The sequence below is a fragment of the Arctopsyche grandis genome, chromosome 9, assembly GCF_051622035.1.
Source record: "Arctopsyche grandis isolate Sample6627 chromosome 9, ASM5162203v2, whole genome shotgun sequence".
NCBI classification, from domain to species: Eukaryota; Metazoa; Arthropoda; class Insecta; order Trichoptera; family Hydropsychidae; genus Arctopsyche; species Arctopsyche grandis.
The window spans coordinates 16,185,454-16,204,509 of NC_135363.1; the positions used below are offsets into that span (position 1 = coordinate 16,185,454).

The following is a 19,056-nucleotide window of genomic DNA, read 5'->3' on the forward strand; positions in this document are numbered from 1 at the left end:
ATCAGACAGCGAACAAAATATTTAAAATTTCACCATTGTACCATTGAAAATTATTTGTATTGTGACAATAACAATACAATGGTGAAAAAAATTAATCTGTGTGGTAATCTTCAGAAAATACCCTCCGATAATAGGTTCATGGTCGATCATTACTGAAAATTAAATCAAAATTTAATTATTGTATTCATTGAACGCGTCTTTATTTCACAATGGCGTATTTTATCTCACTAGCATTTTCCCAACTCGAAAAATATCTATCGATGTACATATTCGTTTACCATATATTTAAAAACGGTTCAATATGATTAGTAAAAGGGTGCGATTTAACTGTACATTGAGAAGAATACTTTGCATCTTAAAAAAAATGTTTGTGCATTAAAAATTTGCATTATTTTCGGAGCATTAAACAATCCCGTATTGTGCATCAAATAAAATATTTAGGCATTATAAAGCATTAAAAAATATGAAACGATGATTCGAAAAAATAGATTTTAGCATTAGAATAGATACAAAAAGTTGCAGTCTTCCGCTATTAACAACTGTCAACAATCAAAAGTGTTTTCGTATGACGTATGAATATGAATGATGATGTCAGGTCGTAGAGTCGAAGCCAAGATCGTAGGTGTCGAAAGTCGCAAGCCAAAGAGTAAAAAAGAAGGAATCCAGTAGAGAGAAGCGTTGGTCCTTTTCGGTTCGTATTTTGGTCATTGTAACACACATTCAAGTAGCAAATATTTCATTCAATGATCAAAGCAAAGTTTCTAATGCAATCTGTATCCGTCATTCAGAAATGCACACAAATTTTTTGTAATGTACAGAAACCTTTTTTAATGAACAAAATTTTTTTTAAATGCACATTCATTTTATTTTTAAATGGACGTTTAAATTATGCCTCTGTGAGATAAAACATCAGATATATAATAATATAATGCTCACTGTGGTCCTGGATAATAGTACGGTGGAGGTCGTTCGTATTCAGCAGGACCGTGATAGCGAGGGGGTCCACCCGCGGGGAAGTCCTCCCAATGCCTAAACGAAACACGGCTACTGTTAGACTTACGTATGTAGACATACACACAATAGTATATATTCGATTACTGAACACAGACAAAACACACAAAAAAATATCGCACATGCGATTAGTATAATGATATATTGATTACTGTGTTAATGTATAAGCAGTGCTGAAAATTTTGGGTGGTTGATTACTTGGGTGCCATGTCGTTGTAGCGGGCGGGGTGCGCGCCGTCCGGGGCGGGGGCGCGCGGCTCGCAGTCCCCCGACCGAGGCCGGCCCCCAGAACGCCCCGCAGCACCTCGGTCACTTCTTTCACCACGGTCTACGCGATCACCACGGTCGCCACGGTCACCACGACGCCTTCCTTGCCCACCCGTCACCTTTTCTATGTGTTGGGAGCTAAAATAGAAACAGTCCAAAGTGAGTCATATAATATGCAGTCGTAACATTCAACTTCAAATCCAAAATTTTTATGTTTACATTATTTGTTTAATATAAACACTGAAAAAACACGAAAAAGCTAGTGTAGAAGCAAAAAAAAATTTAGAAAATAAAAATTAAAATAAAGACCATCAGTACTGAAATATAAGAAGAATAAGTCGTTAAGTGTAGATTAATTAGATAAAAAAAAGAAAACAGCATAAAATAAATTTAAGCAAAAACCACAAAATAATTATACATATAAATATAAACCCAAAAAAATATAGATTAAATAGAAAATAAATTCAATAAAAATTTATTAATTTGGTTTAAACGTTGAACTTTTCATTACGATCACTTCTTTACAGTTGGACAAAGTTTAATAAAAAAAGATAGTGTAAAACGGTGTCATTGAATTAATTGTTTTATACAGAAAAATAATGTATACTCAATTTATTTTACAAATACCCTATATTTGTTTCAAGTTTCAAAATTTGTTTAGCCCTTCAAATGCTGACCAACGCCGATCGGCGTTTTGCCAACAAGTCTATGGACCTGGAAAACGCCGATAGGCGTTGTATTTTGAGCATGTACAAACAAGAATACTACCAGCTAAACCTTACCAGGTAGAATTGAAAAAAAAATGCATTGAACGTGTGTCGTGTAATCCGTGTCAATGTTTATAAAACTGGTTTACACCGAAATTTCTGAATTTATCAACATAGCAGCATTACAGTCGAAAATGTTCGTTTATCATGCATACATATGAAAAACGGTTAGTATATATATCAGTGGCGTGCGGAAAAACTCTCTCTCCCCCCGTCGTACATCCTCACTTAATTTGCGCGAGCACGATACAACAGGAACAAGAGGAACAGGCTTTTCCTCCCGTATCCTGCGCGCGCACATTAAACAAGGCTGTATGACAAAAAGAGAGATAATTTCACCGCATACCACTCATATATATTATATATACATAGTACAGTTTACCATGCACCCTTTTTTTTTGATCTTTCGACTTAAGATCTTTCGATTTTCGATCTTTGCCTTCCGATATTTGCTTTTTCGACCTTTTCACTTTCGATGCCGTGAGGTAGACCCCATTTTAACAACAGTGAAGAAGATGGAACAGGTCTTGGAAAAACACATTTATTAATAGACTTCTTTTGACCATTTTATATTGTTGCAAGATACATTAGACAGTCTAAACACACCTTTACAAAAGTCGAAATCCTCAGCGGTAGTTATCTAGGGATTGTTTGGATTAGCTACAATTTTTATACCTGCTTTCTATTGGATTTCTAAATAATTCTAGTTGGAAATGTTGACGAAAGTTTCAGCATGGCGGGCTTTCAACAGAAAAGACGTCAGCACTCAAATGGTTAGTCAAGTTTCGATGATCTTTATAACAGCTAATCAATCTAATTTCCTGACTGAACTGCACGCCTTTCTCAAAACAATGAAGTCATAAAGAAAACGTAACAAGCATTGCATGCTGTTTAAATTTCACATTGAGTGACACTGTGTATGATTATAATTATGTCACACGTATCAAATTTGGACTACATTTGGCAATAGCAAAAACTTAAAAATTTTACACATTTCTTTTCAGTGAACCTTAATTCTATTACTCATACTAGAGATCGCGTGTAGCGTTCAAATTTTAAACCAAACCATGCCAATCATTGCTAATGTAAAATTAAAAGAATTAAATTAATATTTGTATTGTACAATAAAAAGGAGTATGATATTGTTACAAATTATAAGTGAAATGAAATGAATAAGTACACAAAAAAGAGGAAAATAAAATAATCACAGTGAATATTAACAATTCCTTGAAACGTTTTTGTTTTGATTATTAAAATAAAAATAATAAAAAAAACACGAAAAAGCACATAAATCATGCGTCACACGTAAAAAACTGAAAAGCGTAAAAAAAACTGTAAAAGTAATGGAGTAGTTACTATAGCATAAAACTGTACGACATACCACAAACTATTGTAAAATTCACCATGAGTGCCCCGCCCCGTGTGCCCCGTTTCTATTTTCCATTTTCATACCAATGACTAATTTCAAAATTGAATTTGGACATGTGAAACTGCCATTTATTTTGTATCAACATAATTTTTCCTCCATTTTTATTTTTATTTTTAAAGATATGTAAATTTGTGCAATGACATAATTAATATGTATAACTACAATATTGTATGATATGAATACAAGGCATTAATAATCAGAAACAAAAATTGTAAAACTTTTGGTTGCAACTCATTTGTTCTTATATACAAAAATAGTATATTTAAAAATTTGTAGATTATTAAAAAAATCCATGTACATACGTTAATTATAAATGTAATACAATTTATTTACAAGAATCAAATGTGCGTAATTATAAACAAATTAAAGTTTCAGTGATTTCCATTGGAAACAATTGCAGAATCAATTTCAACAATCGAACTGGTCCTTTCTTTGGTATTCTTTTGAGAAATGTTATCTGTCATATCATTTTTGGTTTCTGAAACCTGATGAATTACACTGTCTTCTCCATTAACAATAGGAAGTCCATTTTTTACATTATCACTTTTTCGAGTTTCCTTTCTATCTAAGCTAGAAATTTTCTTCTCTAATGATTTGTTATTGTCTACACATTTCTTATTATGACTTATATTTTCTTTGTAAGGCTTTTCAACTAATCTAGTTTCTACGATACTTTTCGCTGAATCCAGAACGGAATCAATAATACAAACAGCAGTTTCACGTGCCGCATTTTCATCATCTTTTTTATTATTGGATTTGGATTTTCTATCTAAACTGACGTGTCGTGAATAATTTCCATCGTTCGGGCATACATCGTCTTCTGGCACAATAGCGATGTAACACTCATCTTTACTTGAATATTTGGTACCGATGGGTAATGTCCTGTCGTCTATTTTACCATCGAACTCGCTCGAATACGATGACTTAAAAGAGAATTTAATCGGTCTACCAAAGCTTGTGCGAGGTGATTTAGAAACTTCTGTGGGTTGCTTGTATTTTGCAACGTCTGTGGACACCGATTTGCCACGTCGTGCTTCAAAATCCCTTATTTTTTCTTCTATGTTGGACGAATTCCTTTTCAAATCTTCTTTTCTACATGCATTGACATAAAACAGTTCGAATATTATAAAATTCTGATTATAAAATGTTAGAAGGGAAAATATATACATAGAAATAGAAGCGTATAGACCAGACTGCTGTTCAGGATCAGAGATTTTTTTTATACTCCATTACTTTTATTACGGTTATTGGAGCTTGTTAAAATATTACAAAAAAATTATAAGAAAACTATAATATATTAAGAAAAGAATGTAATATGTAACGAATTTTGTAATTCATAGAATTGTTTTTTCATTGTGCTAATATAATATGATGCCAAACAAAATCGTCAGGTGAAATAAATATTACAAAAGATTACCTGATGAATGTTGAGAGTAATAGGAGTCGGTGGATAGTTAAGGTTTCATCAAAATATCTAGTACTACCATGCAATAAACAGCATACATGCAATTAATAAATAAAAAATAATTACGAAAATTTAGACAAACTTACTTGGCCAGGGGTATATTATCACGATCTGCGTATGCATCATACAAATACTCGCTGCAAAACAAATACACCAGCCCAACATTAGAAGACTGTGAGGCCAACACAATGCATTTTGTAATTAAAATAAAAATAAAATCCATAGAGCACTTGACAATTTCAACTATGCATACATACATACATACATATGTATATGTTACGACAACATGGATTATGGGTTATATTTTATATATTACAACCATCAATGAACATAAAAAATGTACATTGTAACTTCAAATAAAAATTATCGGTGCATATTTTTTAATGCGAAAATGTTTACGGTGTCTTAAATTAGCGATTAATTCGAATGTTAGTGCTCTGTGGATATGCAATGAAATGAAAACAAAATTAAAGTAAAACAAAAAATGCAAATTAATACATTAATGGTCATGACAATAAGCTTATAAGCAAATCTGAAGTGTTGTGATAATTCAGAGTTTTTGTGCAATAAATAATACATTCACAATGAAAATACATCGGGAGTAAACAACTATGTACAATCAACTGTGGATGAAATAACGTTTTAATAGTTTACATACAACGTATGTAATATGATTTCAATATTTAATAAATATAATCTACGTACATGTTGTTTTTTCCTGATGTATTCATATATTCACACTCACAAACATACTGACACATACATACCTACAAAATGTATTAGTACATACTATAATAATGTAATTTCATTTAGTATTAAGTGTTAAAAATTATTCATTGATATAAAAAATATATTGGTAAATCACAATATAGGAAAGGTTTCAAAATATCCTTAATGTTACTGATAATAATCTCACAAGTAAATCTAAATGAACTTAATTAGATTACAAGTTACAACATCTATTATATAAATAAAAACATGAATTATAATGTGAATGATGATGAAAATTTTTAAAAATGCAGAGATAACACACAAGCAAACACAATACGAATATGATGTACTAGATTTGCACGGCAACAGAACGTTTACTCTATTATAAATAATGTAAAAACATTGAATTTTGTGATACATGCTTTTTTTCAAAAAATTCCAAGTTAAAATGTATTTATTTACTTCAAATAATATATTTAAATACACATTGAAAAAATACTGTCAAAAAAATAAAAATATAACAATACGTATTCTACTGATGTTGAAAATTTGCGGATAGAAAAATAAATGCAAATCTAGTATAACATTGAGGTAATTAGAGAGTGCAATAAAGTTTCTAAAAAAATTAATAAGGGTTGTCTCGGGGCCCTTTTGTATCGAAAATAAGCACTCCATAATTTTTTTTGTTAAGAATTAAGCATTGGATAAAATGATTAATTATCAAGGTAAAGAAAATAGGTTATGAATTCAAAGTAGGTAATAAAACTTATTACTCATAACTTTGGCTAGCGTCGGAAATATACACATTTTGAATTTTTCCTGTGCATGAAATAATATGATGCAAAATAGCTTCACAGTTTAATTTTAATGTAATACTTAATGATCAGCGAAATAAAAAAATAATGAAAGCAATATTAAGACAATCCTGACAACAGTCCGATCATTGAAAAATGGATATATGATTCAAATAAAGAAATACAACATAACTGATGAATATGGTTATGAAAATATATGAAACTTATACGTATACCTATATTTAATAAAAGTATATTTGGAATCAATAACATGAATTTTTTTCATAAATGTTATTGGAAATAGAGTACCGATATATTCTTTGTTATGAAATTCTACTCATGATGTATATGCCTAGATATTAAATACATACGATTCAACTAGTGGTCCAGGATACGGGTCAGATTTTTGATAGAGAGTTGCAAGTTTCACAGAAAGAATTATCAGCGGAATAAATAGAATTATGCAGCAACCGGCAGCAAACCAGAATCCATTCTATAAGTAAAATTTAAATATGTATATAAATATGTATATCAATTTCATTTAATAGCCATTTATAAAACTTACGAATGGTAATAAAATTCTACTGCATGTGGCAATGAGAGTAGCATTGTATGTGTTTGATAGTGGTCCACAATGTCCAACTTCATTGAGAGTATGATGAGTGACACGCGTTAAATATGTCCTCACACGAGATCCAATACTAGTTGCAAAAATGTATGTAAGCTAAAATAATTATAAAGGATTAGTTTTGGAAATTACATATATTTATAGCAAGGTACATTCTTATAATCATTTGAACTGGAAAAATTCATAAATAATCAAATTTTTAAACTGACTAATACAAAACAAAATAAGATAAAGACGAATCAATGTAAAAATACATATATACATACATTTTTAATGGCTTCTGGTCCTTGATCTGAGAGATATCTCTCAGCTTCTTCCGTTTCTTCAACTAAGTTAATTACAGCCTCTTTAAAGGAAGAATGGTTGAATTTCAAATTGTCTCGCAGTTGTATGGCTGTGTCCTGTAAAAAAATTAATAATTATCTTAACGTAATATTCTAAAAACAATAATCTTTTATATAAATATTTAACATTTAACTAACATTCAACATTTCAGCTTCCCGAATCATAGGATTCACGAGATTGGTTTGATATGTTTCAAGATGGAGCGCTTGATTCCGAAGATTAAAGGTCACACTTGCAAAATCTTGCCGACTTGATATTTTATTTGCTGTGTCTCTGAGTTGTTTTGCCAAAGATGACAAATCTATTGAAGTAATGTTGCTAACGAGCTAAAAATAACAATAATACACAATGATTAGTCTCTTATTTGAACAAAAAATTGATGACAAATAAAATTATAATATAATACTAACCACTTCGGTAAATCGATCAAACGGAAAATCTGAAAGACCACTATCTGAAAGGTCATTCAATTTATCTTTCGCCGAATCTTTTAAGATAACATAGTCTCGCTGGTTAAAAGATATACTTTGATGGACTTCTTTAATTTTGTCATTTAGTTCTTTCTCAGATTTATCTCGAAGAGCTTTCATATCTACTATTTTCTCAAGTTTCAAAACCTATAAAATATTTTTTAAATAAACAAAACAGAAACATGTATATAAAACAAAAAAACGTTCGAAAAATATGTTATAAAAATATACTCACTTCATAAATAGTTTTGTTTTGATGGCAAGACGTGACAACAAAGCTCATGTTAAAATTGTTTTTCGCTTTTCCTTTAAACAAGATTTGTTCTAAATCTACAAATTCATCAATCAACTTAAAAAGTTGATCATCTTGCGGATTTCTAAAAATAATTTTTAATAAAATAATTTAGTTTTCATTTAAAATATGTAAAATAAAATATATATTATATTATAAAATATATATTACTTGAGTGGATCACATATAGCACGTTGAGCTACAACTCCAATTAGAAAATATACCAAAGTCATAGCTATTAAAACAATTCCGAGTAAAAACATAAGTGCAACACCCCTAAAAAGCAACCAAAATATTACAAAATGTACACATACCAAATATTATAAATATACATAGTGAATATGTGGCCTACAGCATAAGAAATTTACTGCCAGCTCCTTTGTTGCAACAATCATCACCATACCCATCAGGGCGTTTGCCACAAATGCCACAAAGTAAGCCCATCACAACACACGTTAATATCTAGATAAATAATTATATTGTTTTTAAAAAACATTCAATTTCCATAATAACATAATGATGTTAATAACACTTGCCAACAAAAGAATACAGCACAATCCTAGTCCGACATACCAACCATAAATGGTGTAAGTATCAATGTATTTTTTAGCTTCTTCTATGTGAGGTTCGGTTTTATCTATTGCACTATTTGCATCTTTTACAATCTTTCCCAATTTTGTAGAAAATTGTTGAATTTCGTGTCCTTAAGTGTAATTTAAAATGAGTTAATAAATTTAATGAATTCTAGTAGTACAATTTGTTTTACAAATATGCATATTGACATCAACAATCACAATGATAATATACCTGCATTCTCGATAGCTTTTTTTAGTTTTGGTATTTGCTCATTGACTGAGTTTTCTATGCTCTGTTTAATATTATCAAATACTTTTTGGCCTTCTTTTACCTCTTCTTGAATATTTCCATCAATCAATGCAGTAACTTTGCTAAGAAGTTCAGATACATCTGGCAACTTAAGAAAAAATAATTGTTAATTAATTAATCATTGCGAAGTTTAATAACAAGTTTTACTTATACGAAAATATAAAATATGTTTTAAAAATCAAAATATGAGTTTTACGTTTTTTTAATACCAACCCTTGGAAAATATTTATCGAGCATCTGATATGTAGCATGAAAAATTTTTTCAAATGTCAATTATGTTGCATCAAGAATTTTTTTAGCTGATTGAAGAACGAAAAAAAAGTATATTTACCTGACTGAAATCAATTCCAGATGTATCCAACTCGCCTATCTTATATTTATCGAGTATTTCACGGCATTGTTTCTGTTCGCAAGTAGTTAGAGTATGTAACAATTCTCGTTTAACACGTCGAAGTCCTGAAATTAAATCATAATAAAATAAAACGCATATCAATCGAGAACATTATAAAATATTATAAAAAGACGGACCATCATTGAGTTGGGACGCGTTAGTTCTTAAATCGTTAGTCACTCGTCGCATATTAGTCAAGTTTTCTTTGACTTTTCCGAGATCTTTCACCATAGTATTGAGCGTTGTCACCGAAACTGCTTTGGAAAATTCTGTGAGCTGATCCGAAACTTTTGCGCCACCGGCTAAAATAAACAGAAAATATTAGTTAAAAATACTTTCAATTAATACTGGAAGTCAAAAAGGTGAAAAATCTTACTTTGTAACATGGTAAGAAGACTATTTTGAAGTTCGCCATAATTGATTCTCAGCAATGTATCGACGTGACTGTGAGTGACGTTCAAAAACTTTTTGGTATCATATAAGCCAGCCCTGGCAGCGTTCGGCAAATCATAAGCACCTTCTTGCATTCTTTCATTTGTAACAAACGTACACACCAAGCCGAGCCTACGAATAGATAGTTTACATTAATTTCGCAACAACTATTTATGAATGGTTTACATGAAAAATGAATTGAAGTTTACATGAATACTGTTGTAATACAAATGAGCAGCGTTGCCAACATGTGTTTTCTACATTTATCGTGCTTTTTGTCAAACGGTTGAGAGCGAGCTCCGCAATTACCAGCGCAGCGACAGCAACAGAAACAGAATCTGGCAAAATAAAGAGATATAATTGTAATAGAACTTCAGAGGATTTCATATACGCTACATACATACATCACAGTAATGAATTTTGCGTTTTAGATTAATAGTGCATTTTGAAGAAAAAAAGTTTCAAAATTTTACCCAACAATAGGCAGCATCACTCCGAATATAACTCCGATAACCACAACAGCCACAATCCCTGCATAATGAGTGGCGATGGTCTGCCATTCTTCAGTCAAATCACCAGCTAATTCGATGTGACCTCCATGTACTTCGAGAAGACCTAGAACAACGAAAGAACTCATTAAGCACATTCCCATTTTACAAAACGACTCTTTGTCATTTTATCAGTTAATTGTGAGCAGTTTCCTCAGCCGGATCTGCAGCCACTCCTACATAGATCATTTCACGTACGCGCGTGCAATCAACGGTAACGGTATTTCTGACATACAATCGCTCTACTTTCATTCAAACAAATTTGAAATTACATGTCTATACAATTGCATAACTTTATTCGATGCAATAGACAAAAAAATCAAGCAAGCGAAGTTCGCAAGGTTTAAATCGTATATGTTTCAATGTTTTTTTCTTCTTCGATAAATCCAGTAACGAATGCATCGTCAAAACGATTTAATTCACTTTGCAAAAGGGGTTAGATGAATTACGACTGGTTGAACAGGAGCTAGCAGTGGGTAACGGTCAGGAAGCATCATCATAATCAACGTGATAGAAGTACTACCTATGTATGTACATACATACATATGTATGTATGTTACTAACTGGTTATCGGAATCAATGTAGTTCAAACTCCCGAGGGCAAAATCATTTGAGGATGAGCAAGAGCCGTTATTTATGAAACTAGTACGAATTTATTATACATATAAATATTTACGATGATGTCTTTTATGATAATTCAATTTGAATTATTACTTTAATAGATGAAGTTTTGTGATCATGCGAAAATTCGAACTCGAGATTTTGACTGATTCGAACTCGAGATTTTGACTGATTCGAACTCAGAATCGATTACTGATCACGTTTTCATGATCTAGAAAAAATGTGTGTGTGTGTCTGTGTATTTTGGGGATTTTTTGAACACCGTTAGTCCTATCGAACTGAAACTTAGTATCGGTGACTGAAATTTTTACTGAAGTTTTTTTGAACCCATATTCGTATGAACGTAAGTACAGTAACCAAATAAAAAAATAAACGTCTCCAATGAAGGTATAAATGTCTATTTTAATTACTTCTTCTTCTTGTTAATGCCTTGTCCGCATCCGGACGTTGGCGACCACCTCGTCGATTATTTGAATATATCCGCATCGGTCTTCAGCGGCTCGGAACAGCTCTTCGGCGCTCATATCGGTCCACATGCGCATGTTTCGAAGCCAAGATAACTTTTTCCTGCCAATCCATTTTTTTCCTTCTATTTTCCCCATGGTTATCAAACGGAGAAATTCGTATTTTGGACCCCGTATCATGTGTCCGAGGTACTCCATCTTTCTCCGCTTGATGACAGAAACAAGTTCCCTGCCTCTCCCCATTTTAATTACGTCGAACATTAATTACTGGTTGAACAGTTGATTAATGGAAGACCGAATGAAATCATGCAATCGAATAAATAAGAAAATATTAATCAAAAGCATGCAGCCCTGACCCAAGATGATAAGGAAATTAATATTACGCCTAATGAGGTTTAATAAGTATATATATAAGAATGAAGAAAAAAATAAAAAAATAATGGTTTTTTAAACCGTCTGTGGTTACTCACGTCCGAGTCATCTTGTACGATTACGCATTTATATGATTAACGCAAATCGGGCGAGGAAACTTCGCCGTGAGTAGCAAGCTTAACAAGATGAAATAATAAAACTTATACAGATTCATCAATTCTGATAAATCTATCAAAACTTTGAGCAAACTCACAAAACACTTGAGATCATCGTAATATCAAGGAGATCAAAAGCACATTGCATCAGTGCACAAAGTCACAACGTAGTGCACTGGTAGAGTTATTGCATACCAGTAGAGGTCGTGGGTAAACGGGCTACGTCCCAAATGTGAATCGCTACCAGGATAACCGCCGTTACGAAAATCGCTCGCGCGGCTCTCTTGTCGCACAGGAAAATTGCCGTACAGAAAACATTCGTGCGATAGAATTTTCATTTGTAGCGATTCACATTTGGGATGTAATTATCGAACCCTAAAAACATAGATCGACCGTCTCTTGTTAGAATTTTTCAATTTTTCTAAACTTAATTGTTGTGACGGATTCAATAAATCGGTAACCTTGCTCTAAGTTTCTCGCAAAATTGGAGTTATTAACATCTCTATTTGTTCAATCTTATAAAAATATGCTATACTTGGTCCGCTCTAAGAAGAAACTTCGGAAAAACTTACACGCTTTTCCGTGTCTCTCCACCAATAGCATTACGTGCAAACAGTAGAACACTGTACGTGCGAAATGCCATTGGTCGAAGTGGGGTGAAGGGATAGCATGCATGTAAGTGTCATCCTACACCGGATGGACAATACATACATATTGTATTTCTCGCAAATCCCACAAATTTGTTTTGTATCAACATATTTATTGATTGTCCATAAATGTCTCTACATGCTGTTGTTTAAAAAAATTTTAGTATTTACGTACAAAAATAATCCAACCATATTTATTTATGTATTTAAACAGATCGCTCCAAAGCGACGAGTGCACTTAAACATATACAATTCAATCAATACACATAAGCATTTTATACAATGCGAATTCATACAAACATGCACAGTGACATCTATGCGGAAATTTTTGCAGCATTTTATAATTTAATTGGCGAACCTCAAGACGCTGAATAACTTGAGATTAGCAAGAGAGATAGGAAAGGAGAAACCAATTTTACAGGAATCGTTTCAATGAAAATCAGATAAATTGGCAAACTCTAATAAGAAACGATCGACCTGGAGTCACAAACCAAGGTCTGACCAGCAGCGGGACTCTAATGGGACTCGAACCCGTGGATACTCTGCTCGAAAGCATAATATGCTAACCACTAGTCCACGCCGCTGGTTACGCTACACGCAAATGTGTCACCTTGGGGTAATTCCTGTCATGGAACTTATAATGTATGTATAATATGTAAAAAAATTAACAGCGATACTAAAAATAAGGTGTACAACACTTTTCAATTTGGTGAAGAGGAAAAATAAATCACGAATCTAGCGATAGCCATGACAGGTGTACTCGGCATTGACAAATTTAAACGCAATATTGTACAAATTCAATGTACGTACATACATATGTATGGATGCACATGTACATCATATTCTCACATTTTTGCCCACTCAGATCTAATCACTTCACATTGGACAGCTAAATAAACAAGACGAGATAAGATCGTCTTTAGCGAACAACGTAATGTGCAAATAAAGAATGCTCATTTTTTATCACGACAATGTCGCCAAACGTGACAATGATCCCTTTTCGTACAACGGAAGTTACAAAGCAACTGTGACACTCGCCGACGAAAACAATACGAAACGAGACAGTGTCACGGACGATGAGTTCAACTTCCGATTTTGTTTCTGCACGATGAATCGAGCCATCATCTATTATACGTATTTACGCGTGCCGAAATATTCTCGGAACAAACGAACATCCGGCAATAAATTGATTGCCGTCTCATTAAAAGAGCACTGCGATACTTAGCGGTGATTAAAATTTCCATCGCGATCCACCCGGGAAATTCATCGGGAAAATAAAACCTTGGTACACATGTATGTATGTTTGTATGCAATGGAAATACCGTAGGTACTTTAGAAAACCCCAGAGTAAACACTGGATCTTGTAGGAAACCAATAAACATGTCGCTTTACGACTAGTGTACAGCTTACATTACTCGTAGCTTACGGGAATTGTACATATATTTAAACCAATGCATACACGATTCAATATAGTGAAACATTTTTTTTTTTTAAATATGTACTAACATATTGATATCAAATTGCGTATATCAATCATTCACTGACTCAATCTGCTAAATTTAAAGACGAATTGCAAACTAAAGAGACCGATAATATAATAGCAATGCATAAATTATTTGGAATTATAGTAGTTCCAACCATTTGTAAATGACGGTATTCGAGTAGACAAAATATCATATAATTTTTATGACTTGTACAAATATCATATAATAAATATCTGTACAAGTCATAAAGAGGAATATATAGATATGACACACAATTCTTGAAGATAATTTGTACCATAAAGCAAATGATTCATTCACCTTGCGTATCACCTGCCTCGACATGTATCCAATGAATGGCGTGCAATTAAGTCGAAAACGCGAATATGGAATTTGAATTTGTCCAGAGGAGAAGCAGTGTTGAGAGTGCATTGGTGTTTTTATTATTTGCTCATAAGCGTTTAAAACATCTGTTTTTGATTAAAGCGCAAGAAAAAAATTCAACGCGAGCTTTCAAAATAAAGATTTTCCGACGAGCAGGTGTTGAACAATCGAAGAACATCTGCACATTGCAATTATAATAAGTACGTTCATATTGATCTAGTTTGAAGTGCCAAAAAAAATTTCAAAACTATGAATCGGATACAAAAAGATGCATAGATGCATAGAAGAGTAGATAGAAGCTGACAGATCATATAGCCACGGCGTGGTGCACTGCTAGAGCTATTGTACATATATCAGTATAGAGGTCGTGGGTTCAAGTCTCGGCCGAATACGCTACTGGCGAGATCTTCAAGTTATTAAAAGAAAAATCGGCCGTTTCCTATTAGAATTTTCGGATTTTTCTAGCTTGATTGTTGAGACGGATCCAATAAATTAGTATCCTCCAAATTCGAGTTATTAGCATCTCGAATTTGTTGAATCTTATTAAAAATGATGATACCTACATAAGCAATTCTCACAAATTTGCTGTATTTAAAAAAAAGGTTGATAGTCCTTAGATGACTGTATTGTATTCTATGTGTTGTTATGTTTGGAAAATTATTGGTATGTACTTATATATATGTACAAAAATAAAGTAACCAAATTTGTCGCCTTGGGTAATTCCTGTCATGGCACATACGATGTATGTACGTAATAAAATGAAATAATAATAATGATTATAGCCACCCACTTTCTTGGTTTTAAAACCAAGTCTGACGAGTCATGAAGCAAAAATTGTAAATATAAAATCTAAAGCAGAACGATCGAAATATTCGGAATTTTAATTAATAAAGAAATGAAAGTCACGGAGAGGGATTATACAATTATTTATGACTCTAGTTATCAGAGTGCCACCTGTATAAAGAAAAATTGCATCAAGCGAAAACCATTAATTTCAGAAGAATTTTCAAACAAAAAGAAAAGAAAAACGAAAGTGAAAAAGAAAGAAAAAAGATTTCCGAGGGGTGGTTTTATAAATTGAAAAAGTCAAACCGAAAAAAAAGGTCTGCTAGTTTCGGAGAGGGTATGCGAACCTCGAAGGGCAACAAGAAGACGGCAGGGATGAACAATAAAAGTAAAATGTATCAAAAAATACACCGTGCGGAATTCAAACGAGTATAAACTAAATTTTTAGTCGAAAGCTTCGAACGTGACCAAAACGAGGGACGTGTAAATAAATAGGTGTGGGTCATGTGAAGCGTTTATTCACGCTTCGAATGACAGCACTGCAACTACCCTCAGTTAAAGGGAAGGGGTGTATGATCTCGACCGTGAGGCGAAACGAGAGGAAGGAAACAGTGCAGAAGCAGATGGAAGGGTACACATTATGTAATATGTAGCTACGTGTGTACATATCGCGGTCGTGTCGTGTCATTTATGCAGAGCAAAAGTGCTAGAAGGGAAATGTCGTGAAAAATTCAGGTACATAAATATGTATGTGAAGCGAACGATTGCGTTATATTATAATAAGACGGTTCACATCTAGGCGTCGACGTGGGACACATTTGCAGAGAACAATATCCACGTATGTTTATCAAGAATTCAAAAAGGAGCCTATCTTTTCTTTTATTATTCTTAGTAGTATGTTTTGTTGTTTCTTCTTCCCCTTATAATACTCAGGTCGATGTGTTCACACTTTCAGGACAGTCTATAGGTGGTCATTCATTTGTGATTATAATGTAATGATTCAATAATATGTTGAGTCCTTGAAGGACACCGACGAATACAACTAGGGTCACCCGGTCGATTGTATTATAAAAAAAAGCTTTATCTGTTGGCTGTTAAGGTTTTGAGAAACTGCTACGATAAGTAAATCGTCTCCAAGTGGATGTCCACATATACATATGTAAACAACGGTGTTACGACAAGTCGTTCACCGACAGTTCTTTCATATATACTTGTTCATCGACAATTCGCTCACAGACGGCTCAGGTCGTTCACGACAAATCGCTCAAGACCGTGGGTTCACAGATACATATTTCGTTGACAAAGTGTTCGTAAACAGATAATTCGTTCACAGATGTTCGTCCATAAATATAAATAAAAACCTTGTAAATAGCTCATTTGCAGACCTCATAAGTGAACGGGTGCAGTGTCGCTATCGAATAATTTTCTAATAATTAAATTATTATATCTTGTACGCTTCGCAGACAATTTTGAAAAAAAATCGCCTTTTAAACCAATTTCGAAAAAACCACACTAGACTGGAGGTTCAATTGTAATTGTAATTTTTGAAAATTTTGTTTTTAAATAATTATTTTAAAATCACGTTATTTTATATTTGTGAAAGAATATCTGTTAACGAATTGTCTGTGAACCAACGGTCGTAAACAAGACGAGCCGTCTGTAAACGAGTGAAATTCTAATGTGTCCAATGTCCAAATTTCACATCCATACGTCATCACTGGCAAGACACATTGATGGAAGCTTCTTGATTACTTCTTTCGTGCATTCTTCTAGCTACACGACGCACCCATTGCCATTTCAATGTCTTTTCTCTCTCCTTTATATCAACTACCTTTGATATACATACTTCTCACCCACGTATTCCGTTTTATATCTCTCCTCGTTTCATATTTATTTGAGTGCATTGGACTTAATGCAGCATTCTGGCGTTCCATAGCCAAGTTTCGCTTACATTCGTCATTACTGATATATTACATTGATCGAAGATCTTTGTCTCTATTTTTTTATTTATACATATTTAGATATAAGATATATTTTGGTTTTAATATTGTTTTTATAATGTTGTTAGCCGCATTTGTGTAGGTACTACACATGTATCTGCTATATTGAATAAATCATAAGATAAAATAAATAAGTTCCTTAGAAAGCGAAACACGAGACATGGCTGAGAGATATGACGAAGGTAATTTACACACATAAATATGTATATACATAAGATGTAGCGGGTGAATAGATTGAAATGGTAATTGGCGAGACATATGTATAACTAGAAGATTGGACAGAAGACGGACAGGTAATATAGTACAAAGAGAATGTAAAAGGAATCAAAGCCTCAAGTGTTTTGGGCTGTAACATAATGTCAGAAGATGATGGCGACGATGGACCAATATACGATTCGAACTTAAAACAGAGCTTTTAAAATTCTCAAAAGCTTTCCTCAAACCACACTGGTTCATTATTTTATGATTTCACGCGTAATTTTGCAGAGATTTGTGGAGATAACGGTTGCTCTGGAAAGGGTCACCGCTCTTAGTGTCCTTTGGACGCCTTTGAATGGCATTTGCGCTCGGGGCAAACAACCCTTGCGTGTCTCACGAGGGCAAAAACCGAGAATTCACCAACCCCTCAGTCGTGTCCGAATCTCTCAACATTAGCCCTCGCAGCTTCGTTACTACGTAATTATTAATCCATTATCTCTACGTGGAGATAAATTTTGAACGGTATTTCCTGAGATTATACCAAAATATTCGTAAACTGATAGATTAATTTTTTTAGACCTGATAATTATTCAAAAATATGATACCGTTATTGTATATTATATTTTTTAATCCGTATAGCGGTTTCATTACACTTGACTACCTTTGGTGTTCGGTGTTTCGTACGTAATATGAAGTTCACAAAGTCATAAACACTTGTATGTACTTCGCAGTTAGCTTGCGTTGTCATGGTAATAAGCTCCGAAACTCACTCAATAAAAACTCATAACACACGTAATGTATTCATATTATGCAACATTCATTTGACTTCTAATGTGGTGTGTTTTTTATTTACTCTTTTTTTGGTAATGTTGTTTATTTCGTCTTCTGGCTCTCTCAGAGTCTGCTTCTGTTGAAACTAGACTATTTTCTGAATCAGGTATTAAATTTGTGTTTATCGATTTTGCGATTTTTATTGTAGTTATGTCCTAGAATTGGATGAGGTGTTTTCTTTATTGATCGATCCGATTACAAATGTCCTTCGAATAGCGTCAGCTGTTAGGAAGGTTTTCCAGGAATCAGCGATTTATTTATACTTGTGCGTTTATGTAGAGATGAGGACTTACTAACGAGTTTTCACATTTGTTTGTATAGTAACGTTTCGATGGAATATTTGAAAGATTTGATTGTATGAACGATAAATTTTTCAGAAACATTTCATATTTTTTTACATTCAATTTGTATTCCAATAACGATTCTTACAGTGATTTTTATTTTCAATTTGTATTTCAATAAGGTTAAACGTTAAACCTTCTAGATTTATCATTTCATCCCATTCAGCGACAATTTCTCATGGAAATGCCCCGTAATTAAATTGGAATCTCAATTTGTAGATTTTTTTTTGAAGTATCTGAAAAACCTAAGTTTTAAGTGTGTAAATCTGATATATTAGCAGTTTTAATGTTCACATGCTGTTAATTATTAGACGACGAATCTTTCACCGACAATTCGCTCA

General features: G+C 33.0%; 1 protein-coding gene across 1 annotated transcript in view; it reads right to left on the reverse strand.

The window, feature by feature from the left end:
• Window positions 1-2,451: 2,451 nt before the first annotated feature.
• LOC143916608 (prominin-1-A-like) overlaps window positions 2,452-19,056 on the reverse strand; it is a 48,377-nt gene continuing 31,772 nt past the window's right edge. The window contains exons 3-19 of the mRNA XM_077437789.1: window positions 10,361-10,502; window positions 10,097-10,225; window positions 9,832-10,019; window positions 9,593-9,757; window positions 9,396-9,520; window positions 8,987-9,152; window positions 8,716-8,882; window positions 8,532-8,641; window positions 8,351-8,455; window positions 8,123-8,264; window positions 7,828-8,034; window positions 7,555-7,743; window positions 7,339-7,473; window positions 7,010-7,168; window positions 6,816-6,937; window positions 5,026-5,076; window positions 2,452-4,566 (exon numbers count right to left, since the gene is read on the reverse strand). Coding sequence (XP_077293915.1) covers window positions 3,846-4,566; window positions 5,026-5,076; window positions 6,816-6,937; window positions 7,010-7,168; window positions 7,339-7,473; window positions 7,555-7,743; window positions 7,828-8,034; window positions 8,123-8,264; window positions 8,351-8,455; window positions 8,532-8,641; window positions 8,716-8,882; window positions 8,987-9,152; window positions 9,396-9,520; window positions 9,593-9,757; window positions 9,832-10,019; window positions 10,097-10,225; window positions 10,361-10,502 — 3,023 coding nt within the window. The 3' untranslated portion in view covers window positions 2,452-3,845. The remainder of the gene's footprint in view (window positions 4,567-5,025; window positions 5,077-6,815; window positions 6,938-7,009; window positions 7,169-7,338; window positions 7,474-7,554; window positions 7,744-7,827; window positions 8,035-8,122; window positions 8,265-8,350; window positions 8,456-8,531; window positions 8,642-8,715; window positions 8,883-8,986; window positions 9,153-9,395; window positions 9,521-9,592; window positions 9,758-9,831; window positions 10,020-10,096; window positions 10,226-10,360; window positions 10,503-19,056) is intronic.